The sequence below is a fragment of the Callospermophilus lateralis genome, chromosome 10 (genome assembly GCF_048772815.1).
Source record: "Callospermophilus lateralis isolate mCalLat2 chromosome 10, mCalLat2.hap1, whole genome shotgun sequence".
Lineage (NCBI taxonomy): Eukaryota > Metazoa > Chordata > Mammalia > Rodentia > Sciuridae > Callospermophilus > Callospermophilus lateralis.
Window position 1 is genome coordinate 123,810,143 of NC_135314.1, and position 18,754 is coordinate 123,828,896.

An 18,754-nucleotide genomic window follows, 5' to 3' on the forward strand; every position below is an offset into this window, starting at 1 on the left:
CAGTTTTAAGCTGCTGGGCCACAATCATTCAGGTTGGTTAGCCATCCAACTTCAATGATTGCTTCTTACAAGGTCTCTAAAATTCTAGTCCGTCACCATCCTTTCCCCAGTGACTCCCGGTCTTTCAGATGATTGTGTAGTAGGTGCCAAAGAGAAACCTCAATTATGCTCTCTGCCGACCTGCAGCTCACTGCCTAGTTAGAAATAAAAACAATAACAGAAATACACAATCAGGTATTTTTAAATACAATCCTGCTATAAGAGGAATCAGCTTGAGCTCAAGAGTTCAGGTAATACGAACAGAGAAGTTAGGCTCTTGAACATTAAGCAAACTAGAGTTCTTCATAGCAAGTACTGCAAGGTGGAAGTGACCGAACTGTGGGCTCAGAAATCAAGGCAAGAAAGGGAGGGGCAGACTAGAACCTTTAATGTGGGCTGACAACTTTGGAGAGCAGTGGCGGAGCCGGAGCAGAGGAAGGCAACAAAATGTGGACATGCAGTTAGTATGATAGCTGAGAACAGAGTTCCAGCTTACAGAGATCCATAAAGACCTCTGGAGAGGGTTGGGGTTGTAGCCAAGAACGTGCAAGGCGCTGGGTTAGATCCTCAGCACCACATAAAAATAAACAAAGGAACTGTGTCCAACTACAACTAAAATACATTTTTAAAAAGACCACTGGAGGGACTGCTGTGAAAGTAATCCCAGCCCAACTAGGATGGATGGAGGAGTGTGGAAAATGGTCTAACAAATACCCCTTGAGCGGGAGATGTACTCAGTGATGGAGCACTTGCCTAGCACGCACCAGGCTCTATGGGTCCAACACCCAGCACCATAAAAACAAACTTTTAAGGACTACTTGAAATGGGGGCAGAGCTCTTTGTATTAGCTTTCAATTAGTGTGGCAAAATATCTGATAAAATCAATTTAAAAGGAGGAAAGTTTCATTTTGGCTCACAGTTTCAGGGGTTTCATCCCATAACTGCTTGTCCTTGTTGCCCTGGGCCTGTGATGGTACAATAAGTCGTGGAGGGTCTGTGTAGCTTCCTGTTCACCTCATGGCAGCCAGGAAGCAAAAAGCAAAGGGCTGGGATCTCAATACTCCCTTCAAGGGCATGTCCCCCATGACCTAACTTCCTAGCTCTAGGCTCTATCACCTCCCAGTAGTGCCACAGGATGGTGAGTAAGCCTTTACACATGGGCCTTTGAGGGACACTTATCCAAACCATAGCACTATTAGAAATAAGGTAAGTGGAGGACACATCGCCACATGTTAAGTTGACTGGGAAATAATGAGTCAATATCCGAATAGAGCTTACAAAACAACAGACCAACTGGAGCCACAGACCTCAAACAAGGGAAGGTCTCCTACAGTGGGAGAACTCTGGGCTGTCACCACAGGAAAGGCTCACCACAGGACATCATAGAGCAGCACTTCTGAATGACCCTTAAACAATATTTCCAATTTTGGTATAATGACCCATGATGCTTTATAAACAGTAAAATAAAGTCAACAAAGAATTAGGAAATAGTTTCTAAATAGTCTACAGAGGACTCAAAATTCATATTGATAAACATAACCACTTAGTTACTAATACAAATGACTTAACCATGTGCCTTCAGTTCAAAGACAAAAGAGAATTAGAAAAAGTCTTGAACTTTATTATTGACATAGTTATAATGATTCTGAAGCTTGCTGGCTATGAAGCACTGAGCAAATGAGCTAAATATATTTAAGACAACAGGAATCCAAGATTAGAATTAAAAGTTTCATTATGAAATCATTGATTTTAAAATATAAAAAATATTCACTTATATATATACCTCCTCACACATATACACACTTATTTATATAAATATTTCCCCGCTCCTGCAGGATGTGGTAGCACACACTTATAATCCCAGCAGCTCAGGAGGCTGAGGCAGGAGGATCATGAGTTTAAAGCCAGCCTCTGCAACTTAGCAAAACCCTGTCTCTAAATTAAAAAAAAAAAAAAAAATGCAGGCGGGTGGGGCTGGGGATATGGCTCAGTGGTTAGGTTCAATCCCTAGTACCTAAAAATAAACGTATATATATTATATGTATATAAGGAGCTAGCTAACTCTGCCTTCTTATGACACCGAAGTATCAGTGTGAATACCTAGTGCCAATTTTAGCTTCTAAATGTCATACCTACTAAAAGAAACCAGGCTCTGGAGAAATTTCTGAGGCTGGGCAAGGAAGATGCAAGATGAGCCTGGAACATTATCCTGTGTCACAAAATAAGGAAATGCTAAAAAGAAAAAAGTTACTAGGACATGAGGGCCTGGGGGACCAGCTTATAAAGGAGCTTTCACTAGCCAAATCAAAAAATTTTGAGCACGGAAATGAGTAACCCCAGCAGGAGCTGGGGTTGTAGTTCAGTTGTAGTGCATTTGCCTAGCATGTGTAAGGCACTGGGCTTGATTTTTGGCATTTCATATGAATGAAAAAAAAAGGTCCATCAACAACTAAAAAAAAAAAATTTAAATTCGCAATGAATCCACTGAAAGAGAAATTAGGAAAACTATTCACAATAGCCTCAAAAAAAAAAATTACATCCTGGAATCAATCTAACAAAAGAGGTAAAAGACCTTTACAATGAAAACTACAGAACATTAAAAAAAGAAATTGAAGAAAATCTCAGAAAATGGAAAGATCTCCCATGCTCCTGGATAGGCAGAATTATTGTAAAGATGGCCATACTACTAAAAGCGTTATACATATTTAATGCAATTCCTGTTAAAATTCTTATTAAAATCCCAATGACATTCTTCATAGAAGTAGAAAAAAGAACCATGAAATTTATTTGGAAAAATAAGAAACCCAGAATAGCTAAAGCAATCTTTAGCAAGAAAAGTGAAGCAGGAGGCATCACAATACCAGACCTTAAACTATACTACAGAGCTACAGTAACAAAAACAGCATGGTATTGCACCAAAATAGAGTTGTAGACCAATGGTGCAGAATAGAAGACATAGAGACAAACCCACATAAATACAGTTATCTCATACTAGACAAGGGTGCCAAAAAACATTCACTGGAGAAAACATAGCCTATTCAACAAATGGTGCTGGCAAAACTGGAAATCCATATGGAGCAAAATGAAATTAAACCTGTATCTGTCACCCTGCACAAAAATCAACTCAAAGTAGAATAGAGACCCTGTGCCAAATAGAAAAAAAAAATGCACCACATTGGCCTAGGATCTGACTTCCTTAACAAGATTCCTAAAATGCAAGAAGTAAAATCAAGAATCAATAAATGGGATGAATTCCAATTAAAAAGCTTCTTCTCAGCAAAGGAAACAATAATGTGAGGAGAGAGGAGCCTACAGGTTGGGAGAAAATCTTTACCACATGCACCTCTGATAAAGCATTAATTTCTAGGATGTATAAAGAACTCAAAAAACACCAAAAAAAAAAAAAAAACAAATAACCCAATCAATAAATGAGCTGAACAACTGAAAAGACACTTCACAGAAGAAGAAAAACAACTGATCAACAAATATATGAAAAAGTGTTCAACATCTCTAGCAATTAGAGAAATGCAAATCAAAACTACTCTAAGATTTCATCTCACTCCTGTCAGAATGGCAATGATCAAGAACACAGACAACAATAAATGTTGGTGAGGATGTGGGGAAAAGGTACACTCGTACATTGCTGGTGGGACTGCAAATTGGTGCAATCACTATGGAAAGCAGTATGGAGATTCCTCAGAAAATTGGGAATGGAACCACCATTTGACCCAGCTATCCCACGCCTCCATTTATACCCAAAGGACTTAAAATCAGCATACTACAGTGTTGCAGTCATGTCAATGTTTATAGCAGCTCAATTCACAATAGCTGGACTATGGAACCAACCTAGGTGTCTTTCAATAGATGAATGGATAAAGAAAATGTGGTATATATACTCAATGGAATACTACTCAGCTTTGAAGAAGAGAGAAATTATGGCATTCACCAGTAAATGCTTGGAGTTGGAGAATATCATGCTAAACGAAATAAGCCAATCCCAAAAGACGAAAGGCCAAATGTTTTCTCTAATATGCGGATGCTAATTCACAATAAGGTGGGGGGCACTAGAGCAGAATAGCATTACCTTAGATTAGGTAGAGGGCAGTGAAGGGAGGGGATGTGGGGAAAGGAAAGATAGCAGAATGAAACAGACATTATTACTGTATGTATATATATGACTACATGACCAATATGATTCTATAACATGTACACTGAGAAAAATGAGAAATTATATCCCATCTATGTATAACATATCAAAATGCATAAATGCTTCCTACTGTCATGTACAACTAATTAAAACAATTTTTTTAAAAAAATGAGTAATGTATAACATTTTCAAAGAATCCATGAGTCTACTGACAGGGGGAAAAAAAGAGTAGAAAGCTCTTCTTTGCTTAGAGCTCCAACTACCCAACATAGACACATGAAGTTAGAAACTCAGCCTGTCACAATGATCACAAACACCAAGCCAAGAACCACCAGTGGACCCAAAAACGAACAGCTAAGTGTTGACAGAACTAATTAATTAACAAATTAATTATTCATTATAAAGGGAAAGTTGTAATAATCAGGGTGGAAAAAAAACCCTACAGTCCACATGATCAGAGTGGATTACCAATAACAGGAAAAATGGACACGCACTTCTTTACCTGACAAAGGGCAGGTTTCTGTAGTACTCCTCTGAATCTCAACATCAGGACATAATCAGATAAATTCAAATTGAGGGACTTGTACAAGCTAACTGGCAAGCACCCACCCCTCAAGTGTGTTGATGTCAAATGAAAATGAAAGAAACTGTGGAGGACAATGGGTTTTGTTCCTAGAAAATAACATACTACAGTTTGAGACCAAAGCATCATGATTCTGAAAGTACTCTCCACTGGATTAATGAAGTATCATGTTTATGAAAGACAGGAAACAAAGGCAGAACATGTGAACGACTGAGAATCCAGGTGAAGGGTAGATATCAAATTCTACAGGTTTAAAGATTTTTACAATAAAGCATTTTTAAGGGCTGGGGATGTGGCTCAAGCAGTAGCGCGCTCGCCTGGCATGCATGCGGCCCGGGTTCGATCCTCAGCACCACATACAAACAAAGATGTTGTGTCTGTTGAAAACTAAAAAAATAAATATTAAAAAATTACAAAAAAAAATAAATAAAGCGTTTTTAAAATGTGAGAACAAGCTGGTACGGTGGCATTTCTCAGGAGGCCGAGGCAGGAGGATGGTGATTCAAAGCCAGCCTCAGCAACAGTAAGGTGCTAAGCAACTCAGTGAGACCCTGTCTCTAAATAAAATACAAAATAGAGCCGGAGATGTGGTTCAGTGGTTGAGTGACCCTGAGTTCAATCCCCAATACCCAAAAAAAAAAAAAAAAAATGTGAGAACACATTTATGGAAATAAATGAAATCAATAGGGGATACTACATCTTACTTTCTGTTCTGCTAGACACATAGACCACAATCACAAACATCTCACTTTACCTCAATAATGCATGAAGGAATGAAGAGACTGAATTTTTTAATATTTGTTTTTAAGTTGTAGTTGGACACAATACCTTTATTTTATTTATTTTCATGTGGTGATAAGGATCGAAATCAGTAAGGAAACCAAAGCCTATGAAGTAAGTTTCCCTAAAAACATATTATCTCATCGATACATTAAAAAAAATCAATTCTTGGGGGAAAATACATAGAAGTATTACGTAAGTTTTTCATTACTACAATAAAATGCCTAAAGTGGGCTAATTTTACAATAAAAGAGGTCAAGCTGGGCATGGTAGCACATGCCTGTAATTCCAGCCACTTAAGAGACTGAGGTAGGAGGATCCCGAGTGCAGGACCAGCCTGGAAACTATAGTGAGACCCTATCTCAAAAATCAAAAGAGCTGGGGCTGGGGATGTGGCTGAAGAGGTAGCGCGCTCGCCTGGCATGCGTGCGGCCCGGGTTCGATCCTCAGCACCACGTACAGACAAAGATGTTGTGTCCGCCAAATACTAAAAAAAATAAATAAATATTAAAATTCTCTCTCTCTCCCTCTTTCTCACTCTCTCTCACTCTTTCTTTAAAAATAAAAAAATATCTTAAAAAAAAAATCAAAAGGGCTGGGAATACAGCTCAGGGGTAGAGAAGCCTGTGCATTCTACTGTATCTATAGCAACAGAGAGAGAGACAGAAGGGGAAGTCCCTGTTGGTTGAGTCACATGAATAGGAGCCCGTGACAGGAGATCATATCACCAAAGAGGAAGTGAGAGAGACACTGAGATCCCACAATCCCTTTGACAACACACCCTCAAATGACATCATCTCAGTGACGCTGGGAGGCTGAACCTCTAGATCCCACCTCTCAAAGGTCCAGCCCCCCAACATCACTACATTGAGAACCCAACTCCAGCACATGAGCCTCTGGGGAACACTCACCACACCCAGACCCTTGTGCCACATGAAGACCAGCTGGCTCTAGGTGGTAATACTCTACCCTGTTTTCTTTCCAGTTTCCTTGGTTTTCCAGACTTCCGCCATGAAAAATGAAATTGATACTCAAAAAAATACCAATCAAGATTTTTAATAAAGCAAATAATTTTACAGTAAGGCACAAATGAGATATTCTTAGAATTTAATAAACTTAACTATTTCAAATTATTACTTGTATTTAGAGTCCCAGATTTTCGTGAATGCATATGGCAGGGCTGGGCTACAAATGGCCAGAGAGTAACTCAGCACTTTGATTTGTTTACAATGGAATATTTGCATGCTTCCTCCAAGGACGCTGTACCTTCTTGCTGGCCAAGACATCCAGGTCACAGCAGATTCGGGCACGAGTAGAGGAGGGCTGGATGATGTCATCCACAAACCCTGGCAAAGGACAGGAAGGAGATCACCGGGTGCCCCATGATGCTATCCCACCCAGGCCTTGGGCGCAGCCTCAGGGCCAACGATATGAGCAGGGCCCAATCTGGCATGGAGGTGCTGGGTCCTGTGACCCTCCCCTGTACCCCAGGGCTTGCCTGTTTTTCTGGCAGATCCCCGATTTCTAACCTAGGAGCACTTGGCAAGAAAAAGGAAATCCAACTCCCTCCCCAGCCTGCTCCAAGGCCTCCACCCTGACAAGATGAATTCAATGGGAAATGAAACTAAGAAAACATATCTATATTTTCAAAGATGGCTACAACAATTCTCCCCTCCCTATAAACAAGTCCTTCTGCAATATAACTGCTGCTTCTCCCACCAAGAGGCAGATTCTACTTATTTCCCTGGCCTTGTGATTTGAGTGGCCAATAAAACATGCAAAAGTGACTGGCAGGCTGGGGCTGTAGCTCCGTGGCTGAGCGCTTGCCTAGCACGTGTGAGGCCCTGGGTTCGATCCTCAGCACCACATAAAATTACATAAATAGAATAAAGATGTTGCAAAAAAACATCTTAAAAAAAAAAGTGACTCTGGCAACCTCCAAACCTAGGGTTCAGGGGATCCTGCAGCTCCCCCTCGTCCTTCTGGTACCCTTGGGACCCATGCAAAGAAGTTTGGATGAGGCTCATTAAGGGTGACAGGCCATGTGGGCAGAGTGTGGCCAATAGCCAGTGCCCACCACACACTGAGCCACCTTGCACCACAGAGCCCCAGGTGAGCCACCGGGTGGGCCAGGCTGCCCTCCCTGCCGTCCCCACCTCTCACTGCTGCAGGGAAGGGGTTGGCAAACTTCTCGATGTACTCTCTTTGGGCAGCATCCACGTCCGCGTGCCCTTTGAAGATGATCTCCACAGCACCCTGTCAGGAGAGGGGTGACCAGCTTATTGGCACAGGGTCCCAGACCCAAGCAGACGGTAAACTCATAACTGTGTGGCTGCAAACTTGGCAAATCAGAGAGCACTGGAGGGAAGTGTCAGCTCCAGAGGCCAGAGCACAGGCACGGGCCCTGCCTGGGGTCAACCACCGGGACTCCAAGATTCACAGGACGGGGCCTAACCCCATCCTACCCTCTCCCACCCCCACTCCGCGTCCTTTGAGGCCAAGATATCCAGCCTCTTTCCCACCTGTAAATTCATCATCCGCTGAATCAAAGGGATTAAAAGTGTCATTTTCCTTCTCTGCTACCCTGAGCCCTGAGCACACACTGGCGCAGACAGCACCGGCTAAGCTGCAGATGGCAAGGGCCTGGCTTCCAGGTCAGCACCGGTCGGTCCACCCCTGGGGACCCTAGGGGTTTATCTGGCTCCACCCAGTAGCTCTTTCAAATCAAGGAGGGGGCGGGGACTGGGTCAAGCAACAGGAAGTACCTGTACCAGGATCAGAACCTGAGGTTAGCTTCTCATGAGCTGAAAGAAGGGCTCTGGGGTACCCCCTGGGGGCTGGGGTGGGGGTGGGGTGTCCAAGCTCTCCACGGTCAGTTCAGGGGACTCGGTCCTCTTCCCTTTTATCACATCCTTAAAGTCCCTCTGGCCGGTTCCACTCCTCTCCTCTCACCTGCCTCGCCCTCCCTGCTCCAAAGACACCAGCATGTGCCTGATGGAGGCAGACTGGCCTCAGAGGCCCAGGAAAGAGACTGGCCAAGGACTCAGCCCCACTCCCTCCAGTCCTGGCCCATCCAGGGGCCACAGCCTCGTTCCACCATGTCCCAGCTATGCTCGGAGGGTACAGTCAGTCCATGGCCCAGGAGAGGGGCGAGCTGGTGGCCCTCACCTTGGCTCCCATGACAGCGATCTCGGCTGTGGGCCAGGCATAGTTGGTGTCACCAAGAAGGTGCTTCGAGCTCATGACATCATAGGCACCGCCGTAGGCCTAAGGACAGACCCAAACGCACAACATTAGAGCCTGAGACAACCAGATCACACCCTGAGAGAGCCAGGAAACCAGGTGACATGGGGATGGAGAATAAGAAGAGCCCTCCTGGGGTCTGGGAGGCCAAGGCCAGGGGCCTTTCCCAATCAGGCAGTTGGTCCTGGCCTCCTCCCACCTCTGCTGTTCCCTCTGGAAGGACCCCGACACGGCTGCAGAGGGGGAAGGCTCCTCCTTCACAGGGAGGCACAAGATGACCGCAGCCAGCCCTGGTGATGCCAGGCCAGGCTGCTGGAGGCTGAGTGGGGTCATGTCTCCAGTGTGAGGGCCTCACCTTCCTGGTGATGACGGTGACTTTGGGAACAGTTGCTTCAGCAAATGCGTAGAGAAGCTTGGCGCCGTGCCGGATGATGCCCCCGTACTCCTGCGCTGTACCTGGGTCATGAGGAAGAGTCAGGGTCACACAGGAGAGCCTCACAGGTGTGCACCCCGGAGAGGGACACCCAGCTACCCTCACACAGCCTTATCTCCTGGAAGCCAGAATATGCAGAAGTCACGAATCCTTGAGAGACGGCGCAAATGATCCTCCATCACTGGGCAAAGCCCCCTGTCCTGGCCCCAACCTCTGCCAGTGACTCACCAGGAAGAAAGCCAGGGACGTCGACAAAGGTGATGAGGGGAATATTGAACGCATCACAGAATCTGACGAAACGAGCCCCCTTCACAGATGAATTAATGTCCAAGCACCCTAGAGAGACAGAGACAGAAAGAGAGAGCGACCATGCTGAGCTTCTGGGCAATTCCAGTTCCAACCCAGACAGTACGTCCTCACCTCCCATCCAGAGCTGGTTTCTGTGAAGCTCCACAGTCTCATTCTCAAGGGTACCAAGGAACCCTCATGCTCCCAGAAAAACAAGGAGGATGGAGAACAAGCCTGGCACTTGCCAAAGAAGGCCCAGGAGTAACCTCAACTCAGAGGCTCCCTTGCTGGACACAGCCCTGGCATGCCCCGGTGGGAACATCAGTGACAGTGATCAGCCAGTGGCTGGCCAGGAGAGTCCTTGGGGCTTAGCATCAGCCTCTGGCTCCGCGATTTACAGCTATGTATCCTCAGGGGAAGCTTCGCCTGCAAACAGGGATAGCATGTTCCCAAGCAGAGTCAGGAGGACCGAGTGCATGGCATCTACAAATGGCACAGAGTGAGAGCCCAAGTCAGGGAACCTCCCCCGGGGGGAGCCTCCAACCTACTCCCTGAGGCCAGCAGGACCCCAATGCTGAAATAGTGTAGGGCCCAGAGAGAGAAGGACACAGACCAACATCCCTCCTGGACACAGGAGTAAAGACCCTTACCTTTTAAGTAAAGTATATCACTAAATCGAACTCAGCAATATATAACCAGTAGCACACCAAGACCAAATAGGGCTTACCAAAGGAGTTCAAGGTTGGTTTTAACACGTGAAAACCAATAAAACGATTAAATAATGGAGAAAAATTTTTTCGACAACTATCTCAATAAATACCTGACAAAGGGCAATATCCCCTCACAGTTAAAAACTAGCAGATAATGAGGGAAAAGAATGGAACCTGATAAAGAGAATGAAACAAAAACACAGAAAAACAGGACTTCATCAATTTTCTGAAAATCTATGCATCAAAAAAAAAAAAAAAGAAAAGAAAAAACACCATTAAGAAAATGAATAGACAAGTCACAGACCAGGAAAAAAAAATACATGTGGTACATATACCTAGAAAGAATTCACATCCGGGACAGGTGCAGTGGTGCATGCCTGTAATCCCAACAATTCAGAAGGCTGAGGCAGCAGAATCACAAGATTGAGGCCAGCCTCAGCAACTTAATGAGATCCTGTCTCAGAAAATATAAATACATAAAAAGTGCTGGGGATGCAGCTCAGTGATAGAGCACCCCTAAGTTCAACCCCTATTACCAAAACAAGAAAGAGATGGGTGCAGCGGCACATGCCTATAATCCCAGCACCTCAGGAGACTGAGGCAGGAGGATCGTGAGTTCAAAGCCAGCTTCAGCAGAGTGAGGCACTAAGCAACTCAGTGAGACCCCGTCTCTAAATGAAAATTACAAAATAGGGCTGAGGATGTGGCTCAGTGGTCAAGTGCCCCTGAGTTCAATCCCTGGTACCAAAACAACAACAAAAAAGAAAGAAAGCAGGAAAGCAAAAGAAATAATACGATTATTTATATTTATAAATAAAACTAAAATTCTGGAGCTAAAAAAGTATAATAACTAAAAATGAAAAAATTCATTCCATTCTCCTGCTCGACAGAAGATCTGGACAGCAGAAGAAAGATCAGGGAATATGAAGAACAAACAACTAAAATTACAATACCTTAGCAGCAGCAGTGAGAAAAATGAAATTTGTGAACAGGCCTCAGGGACCTAAAGGGACACCACCAAGTGGACCAACTTACACAGCGTGGGACCAGGAGGAGAAGACTGAGAAAATGGGATCGAGATAATTTTAAGAAATAGCATCTGAAGAATCCCAGCCTTTGGGGCAGGAGACCCCTGTGTTTCTCCTTGATAGCAAAGGAATAAACCTTCTTTTTCCTTTTTCTCAAAACCATGTTTTCATTACTGGATTGGCATTGAGGACAAGGACCAAGCTTTTGGCAATATTTGGCGACCCAGATGGGACCCGGGAGCAATCCCAGCTTTCTTGAGCAGGCCTGGTTCTCTACGGAAGGAACCCCACTGCATGCTGAGGAGCTTGCTGAGAGCCACCTGCAGGAGAGTCAGGAAATGGGTGAACCAGAGGAGCTGTTCCTGTGACTACAGGGAGGGACCGAGGGACCATCCCAGCAGCTGCCGAAGCTCGTTTTGCTTTGGGGAGCTCCTGCCTTCTCTCCCTGAACGGCACAGGTCACTCCATCATGGTCCACTTTGAGAAAAAGGAAACTGAACTCAGGAAAGTCACAATAACTTTGGCCACCTGGCAAGTCCTCCTGTGTGCACTCCAAGACCCCTGATTCCTCTTTGTGGGAACATGTGGTCTCTATTTCTGGGGACATCTGTGTGCCACTGGTGGTGTAGGAGTCACGGTTAAGTGGGACTCAAGAACCCAGGGATGTGTACTCCCTTCTGATCTGTTCTAGGTTCTTACCTGTTTGTTGGCCTTGGCCTTGGGCGTGGGAATTCCCTCTGGCTGGCTGTCCTGTTCGAATCTGCCCTTTTTAAGACATGGCCAGTACTGCACTGATCATATAGGTGGTCTCCTGGGAAAGATCTTGGCTGGTTAATTTAAAGGCTCATATTAGTCAGCCTTGGTTTTGGGGCTCTTCTCCAGTTGTCTCTCTTTCTTTTTTGTACAAATTTGAGTTGATCTGTCAGAGTTAAAGTGAGTTGAAGAAAGGACCATCTGTAAGTCAGTCTAAGATAATGTTTTACTGTAATAATGTAGCTTTTAAGTAGATTTCTACATTATCATACAATCTTGCAGTTGGAGTTGGTCTGAGAAAGGTAAAGTATGTGGAAGAAATTTATACATGTGGTCTGTCTGTTTTAAAGGTTCCCATCTATCAGCCCTGGTTTCAGTGATCCTCTTGGTCTAGTTTTTTTGTTTGTTTGTTTGTTTGTTTGTCTGTTACTGGCCCTTTAAGACAAAAGCCATGCCACACTGATCTTACCATTAGTCTCTGGAGCAGAGAGATCTTGGCTGCATGGGCCACCTATAGGGATAAACCTGCCTAGAGAAAGAGGGTTTGCTATAATATAATCTGGGCTTTAAATGGTTTTTCTGGATTATTATACCATTCTGTCATTGAAGTTGGTCTGTCAGGGGTTCTGTGTGCACAGGCACTGATGCAGGAGCGTGATAAGAGGCTGAACTGTCAAGAAATAAGCTGAAGGTGTCAAAAGGCATGCCTCTGGTGGGCAAGAATAGCAGGACACCAGAAGAAAGCATTAAAAAAAAGATTTCAGTCTTCTAAATCCAGGGCTGGCAGTCCTAGCACTGTCTCTCGGCCTGGCCCCAGGCAGCCACAGATCATCTCACTGTGGGTAAAAGACACCGGCCCTATACTGGGAAAAAAATTCCAGAAAAGCTGCCTGGGCTATAGAAAAATGGCCAAAGAGAACCTGGCCTCTGCCCTGGCCCTGGGGCTGGAGGCTGCTGTGGCAGGAGGTTTCAGCACTGTCAGCTTATGACTTGGAGACAGGAATAGTCTCCCCTTTTAAGATCTGACAGGACACCCCATTTGGGCAGGGGATATTCACACTGGGTCAAAGCAGTTCTTGCTGTAATAGTATCCCATCAAACTAATGGCTTGGGGAGACTGGTCAAATAAATAACTGCACCCAGAAAAGAAAAAGGCAGAAACGAAGGCCCACCTGTGTTTTGTAGGCAGCCTCTCAAAGGGATCTCAAGGAGCCTAAAGAAAAGGATGGAAAGGGCCTCCTCCAGTGGGTGCCAATATGCCTAGTATAAGGAAGAGGCCCCAAAGGAGCCTCTGGGCACAACTGAGAGTGGGGAACATGAGAGTTGGTGACATGTGATAATAATAATGGACACAGGTCAGGCTCAAAAGTATCCAGTGCTCTAACTCCTTGAATGGGAGAAAATGATTAAGGCATATATATATTTTTTTTGTATATGCTGGACTGTCTAACCCTCTCTTGAGATAAAACATCTTGTGTAAATTAAATGCACAGATAACATTCATAAGGTCTGTCTCAGTATATGAATTTAAGAAAGGGTCCAAAACTAGAAAAGATAAGAGAAAGTTATATGTATGGAAATATATTTTAGTATGGAAAATTAAAAGGTAAAAGAGATGTTTCTGGATAAGAAAGTATTTTGTCTGGTGAAGTAATATTCTTGTGCTAACGTCCAAAATGAAAGAGGACAAAACTAAGGATATTAAGAAGTTTTGAATGTTTAAGTAAGTTGCAGAAGGTTTGTGGAAGGTAAATCTCAAAAAGTTTGTTTGTGATTAAACTAGCGATAATCAGCACAAAGTTATTTGAACTTTAATATACTGATATGAAGCAAAATGAGCAAAAGACCTGAACAGATACCTCATCAAAAAAGATAAACAGATGAGTTATATGAAAAGATGCTCAACTTCACATCATTAGGAAATCGCAGATCGAGAAGCACCCATCAGAATGGCCAAAATCCAGAACAATGACAGAAGCAAAGCTGGCGAGGGATGTGGAACAAGAGGAACCTGCAGACAGAAACGCTAAACCAATGAGTCACTTTGGAAGTTTGGTGGTTTCTTATAAAACTAAATATGCCCTTGCCACACAATCCAACAATCAGCCTCCTTGGCATTTACCCAAATGAGTTCAAAACTGGGCTGGGAATGTAGCCTAGTATAAAAGCTCAGGCTTAACATACACAAGGCCCTGGATTCAATCTCCAGAACCATACGTGTACACATACGTGTGTGCAGAGTAGAAATGTACATCTAAGAAAAACCTGCACGTGAAGGCTTGTGGCAGCTTTACTCAAGTCAAAACTTGGAAGGAAGCAAAATCAACACTGTGCTGTACATGAATGGATAAACTGTGGTACACCCAGATAATGAACTATCATGCAACATTAAAAGGGAGAAGCTATTAAGTCACAAAATGAATCAGAAAAACCTTAAAAACATTAATAAGTGAAAGAAGTCAATTTGAAAGGGCTGTATACTAGAGGATTCCGACCATATGACATTCTAGGAAAACTGCCGTGGCAAAAATAACAGATTAGGCTGGGTAAATAAGGGAGGGCAAGTTCTTCCAACACAGGGATTCAAATCCTAAAATCCCAGTTACTTGGGTGGTTGAGGCAGGAGAATTCCAAGTTCAAGGCCAGCCTCAGCAATTTAGCAAGACCCTGTCTCAAAACAAAAAGGGCAGGGGGAGGGGCTCAGTGGCCGAGCACCTCTGGGTTCAATCCCCAGTACAAAAATAAAAACAAATACTAAGAGGGAAACTGTGAAGAGGAAAGCAGTCCCCCAGTCCCCACCCCCACCATCCCCACCTAGCACACACCCACAGAGTCCCTACCCCCTGGCTGTCACTCGGGTCCATCACCTTTAGAAAGCTGTGGAAGAGTCACAGCAAGATGCCACTGTCACATACTGTGTACCCAGGGGCAGTGCTCAAGGTGGTGGAGACGACAGTGGATAGGACACCAACACCCCTCCCCTCAGAGCTCACGGTTTAGCAGATGATGATGTAGGTATGTAATGGCAGGGCACAAAGCCAGCCTCTAAAAATTAAAGACCCTGCAAGCTAAGAAGAAGGGTCATCTACACACCCTTACACAGGGGGAAGTACACAAGGAGCCATGATGAAGATATTTAGTATCAAAAGAGGAACTGAAAAAAATAAAAAATTAAAAGAAAAACTGATGTGACGACAACCACTTGAGTTTTTCTTCTGGTCACGAAAGGACATGTCAGAGGAAAGGGCAGACAGGATGCCCTGTCTGGGTAGCCCTGGCAAGGTTTATGAGATCTTCCCATCCTACCTGAGGCCACCTTGGGCTGGTTGCCAACAATTCCAACGGTCCTCCCGTTCATTCTCGCAAAGCCAACAACGATGTTCTTGGCATAATTGGGCATGATCTCGAAAAATTCTCGCTCATCCACAATCTGTAGAAATAAATTTACTCCTGAGCTCAAAATGAGAGAAACAAGTACAAGACGCAGCTGCAACACAGAGCAAGACACTCCTGTTCCAGTCATAGAGCTGGACAGCTCCACTCCACCAGGACACAGCTCCTCCCCCGGGGGGTGGGGGGCAGTGGCCTACCCCAGGGGAGGGGTGGGAAACTCGCCCCCGCAGTGTGGCTGCTCCACGGGTTCTAAAATTGGACAATTTGAATCTGGAATTATTCATGACAATTTGTTTTTACCTTTGGGTTTTGAAATCATTTCAAACTTACATAAAATTTTCAGAAACGGTACAGGAGCTGGCAGTAGCTCAGCAGCACAGCACCCACCCAGCGTGCCAGTGACCCCAGCAGATCTCCAGGACCAAGCAACAAAAACCCGCTGCAAAAAACACTCACGAATCCTTCACCCAGATTCCTCATTTATTAGCATTTTACTAAAGCTCATCTGTTCTATCACCAAGCTACAACCCCAACCCTTTCTAATTTTTGAGATTGGGTCTAAGTTATTAAGTTGTCATCCTCCTGCCTCAGGCTCCCAAGTTGCTGGGATGACAAGATAATGTGGTTTTCTAACTTTCTCTTCTCTCCAAGAATTATGTAACATCGCCTAGGTAGAGTTCATGAAGGTCTCAGAAAGTGGGTCTTTCACTGGTCTGTTATTCCACGCCTGTGATCCCAGCTACTCAGGAGACTGCAAGCTCAAGGCCAGCCTGGCAACTTGGTCAGTCAGATCCTGTCTCAAAATAAAAAGGGGTGGGGATATATCTCCGTGGTAGAACATGGCTGGGTTCAACCCCAGGACTGAAAGACGGTCTCACAGGAAAGTGGGCCCAGGACTTTTTCGTGAATTCCTTCCTTCCATGGAGTTTAGTCCTCTTACACTTTCTGCCTGTGATGGGCCAATGTCTGTTACACTCTACTTTCCAAACAGATGGCTCAACTCATCTAGTCTTATGATTTTTAAATTTCTTGGGGGGTTTTTTGTTGAATTGTTTTTTGTTTTTTCCTCCCACTACAGCAGCTTGAACCCAAGGGCACTTAACCATGAGCCACATCCCCAGCCCATTTTTTATGTTTTGTTTAGAGACAGGGTCTCTAAGTTGTTCAGGACTTTGCTAAAGGCTGAGGCTGGCTTTGAACTCGCAATCCTCCTGCCTCAGCTTCCCAGGCTGTTGGGATTACAGACATGGCCCAGCCCCTAAATATCTTCTTTTTCAATTGCTATTCCTCATGTTCCCTTCATGCTCTATTTATATTCATACCTTAAAGTTACTATTCTCTAGTAATTACAGTTACTATTTCCTACATCAGCTTTTCTTTTAGCTGTCACAAATTCCGAGTTGTAAGCAGTGTTGTAATATTTTTTCTCTCTGGAATTTAACATTTTCTTTCTGATCAGCTTTTGTGAATGCTTCCTGTGTACTTGAGAATAAGATTTATAAAGTCTGAACTAGATCTGTAAGATCTACCGACTGGTGAACGGTATTTCGGTATTTAGTTCTCCTGTGTCTTCTTTTTGTCCATCTAACCTGCGTCTGGCCATAGCTGCTGAGCCCTGCGAGCTCCCCAAAGCAAGGGCCAGGAGGAGGAACATGTGGCCAGCAGAGCCAGGCCCTGGGATGGGCTGAGCCTGCAGAGATACCCATGTGCCTTTGTTAGCAAGGACTGCTAAGGGCCATGCACGTGAGGAAGATGATCATCATCTACAAGTGCCCCCAATGTGCCTGACGCTGTCCCTTTTCCTCAATGACTCAAAAATCTATACAACAAGAAAAAGGTACCAATGGTACTGTTCACCATAGACTTCCACATGCACATCCTGATCTTATCACAGGACACCCCATAGACTCCCCTTTCTCTAAAAAGACAAGGCAGCCTGAGTATAAGGTCCCTAACAAAGGTCCATGACAAGGACCATCCCCACCCCACTCCAGCCAGCTGGCCCAGCTGGCTCCTCCACCTCCAGCCCCCAAGTCCATCGGCACCATCAGGACGTCTACTGCCACCAGCTCTTCCCAGAACACACCATCAATGGCCTCTCAGTGCCCACCCTGTGCGGCTGACACCAAGGCCAGCTCCAACACTTCCCCACTCGGCCAAAGTACACTGACCACGGATATGGCTGGGCGAGGGCAGGAAGCCAGGAGGCACAGCACTCACCGAGTGGATGATGTCCAGCATGTCGTAGGCTTTGGTCGATTCCAAAGGAACAATGGTATCGAGCTCAGGAACCAGGCGGTCACTAGGAAAGAGGCACACACAGTCAAGAGAGCCAGTGACCTTCCGCAGGTGGGAGGTGGGGAAGGAAACAGGAGAGGCTCAGCGTGGGGACTAGGCTAGTTCTGTCCCTGCTGGGCTTGATGAGTCCAACACCAACCCTGGAGATTGTCCTGTTTCTTTTCAGAAGAACAAATGACCTTATCCCCCTGAAGGTGATTCTTTTCAACTTCTGCGTACCTCCTATAGTCTAAATACTGTGAGGCACTAAAGTTCACCGGAGGGACAGACAGTGAGAGCCCAATCTAACATCCTGAAAGATTAAAAGCAAGGGGCTGGGGATGTGGCTCAAGCGGTAGCGCGCTTGCCTAGCATGCGTGCGGCCCGGGTTCGATCCTCAGCACCACATACAAACAAAGATGTTGTGTCCACTGAAAAATAAATATTTAAAAAAAAATCCTTTAAAAAAAAAAAAAAAGCAAGAGACAAAGTCAGAGTTCTGCAGAAATCACCAAGGGTTCCCTTTCCCCACGGGAAGGCTGACCTGCTGGAGCATCTTTAAGAAGCAAAGCCGCTGGGCTGGGCTGGGACTCAGTGGTAGACTTGCCTAGCATGTGTGGGGCACTGGGCTCAATTCTCAGCACCACATATAAATAAATAAAATAAAGGTCCATCAACAACTAAAAAAATACAGGAAAAAAAAGACAAAAGAAGCAAAACTACACCATACTGGGCACGGTGGTACACACCTGCGATCCCAGCTACTCAGGAGACTAAGGCAGAAGGAATGCAAGCTCAAGGTCAGCCTGGGCAACTTGGTCAGACCCTGTCTCAAAATAAAAAGGGGTGGGAATGTATCTCAGGGGTAGAACATGCCTGAGTTCAACCCCAGGACTGAAAGAAAGAAAAAAAAGCAGCCCCATAGACTGAGACACGACTATGACTCCTGCCTGCATCAGGTGGCCCGGGAGGGAGGCCAAGCCAGAGCCCACTCCCACCACCCAGAGAACTCAGCAGTTTAGACCCCCCAACCTCCTCTCTCCATCACTCTCAGCCCTTCTTGTTCTGTGCAGACATTCA

At 44.9% G+C, this 18,754-nt stretch overlaps 1 protein-coding gene across 1 annotated transcript in view; it reads right to left on the reverse strand.

The window, feature by feature from the left end:
* Nucleotides 1-6,638: 6,638 nt before the first annotated feature.
* Nucleotides 6,639-18,754, reverse strand: part of Pccb (propionyl-CoA carboxylase subunit beta) — a 56,622-nt gene continuing 44,506 nt past the window's right edge. The window contains exons 9-15 of the mRNA XM_076867624.1: nt 17,618-17,699; nt 15,311-15,434; nt 9,454-9,561; nt 9,148-9,248; nt 8,718-8,816; nt 7,706-7,805; nt 6,639-6,895 (exon numbers count right to left, since the gene is read on the reverse strand). Of these exons, the coding sequence (XP_076723739.1) occupies nt 6,774-6,895; nt 7,706-7,805; nt 8,718-8,816; nt 9,148-9,248; nt 9,454-9,561; nt 15,311-15,434; nt 17,618-17,699 (736 nt within the window). The 3' untranslated portion in view covers nt 6,639-6,773. The remainder of the gene's footprint in view (nt 6,896-7,705; nt 7,806-8,717; nt 8,817-9,147; nt 9,249-9,453; nt 9,562-15,310; nt 15,435-17,617; nt 17,700-18,754) is intronic.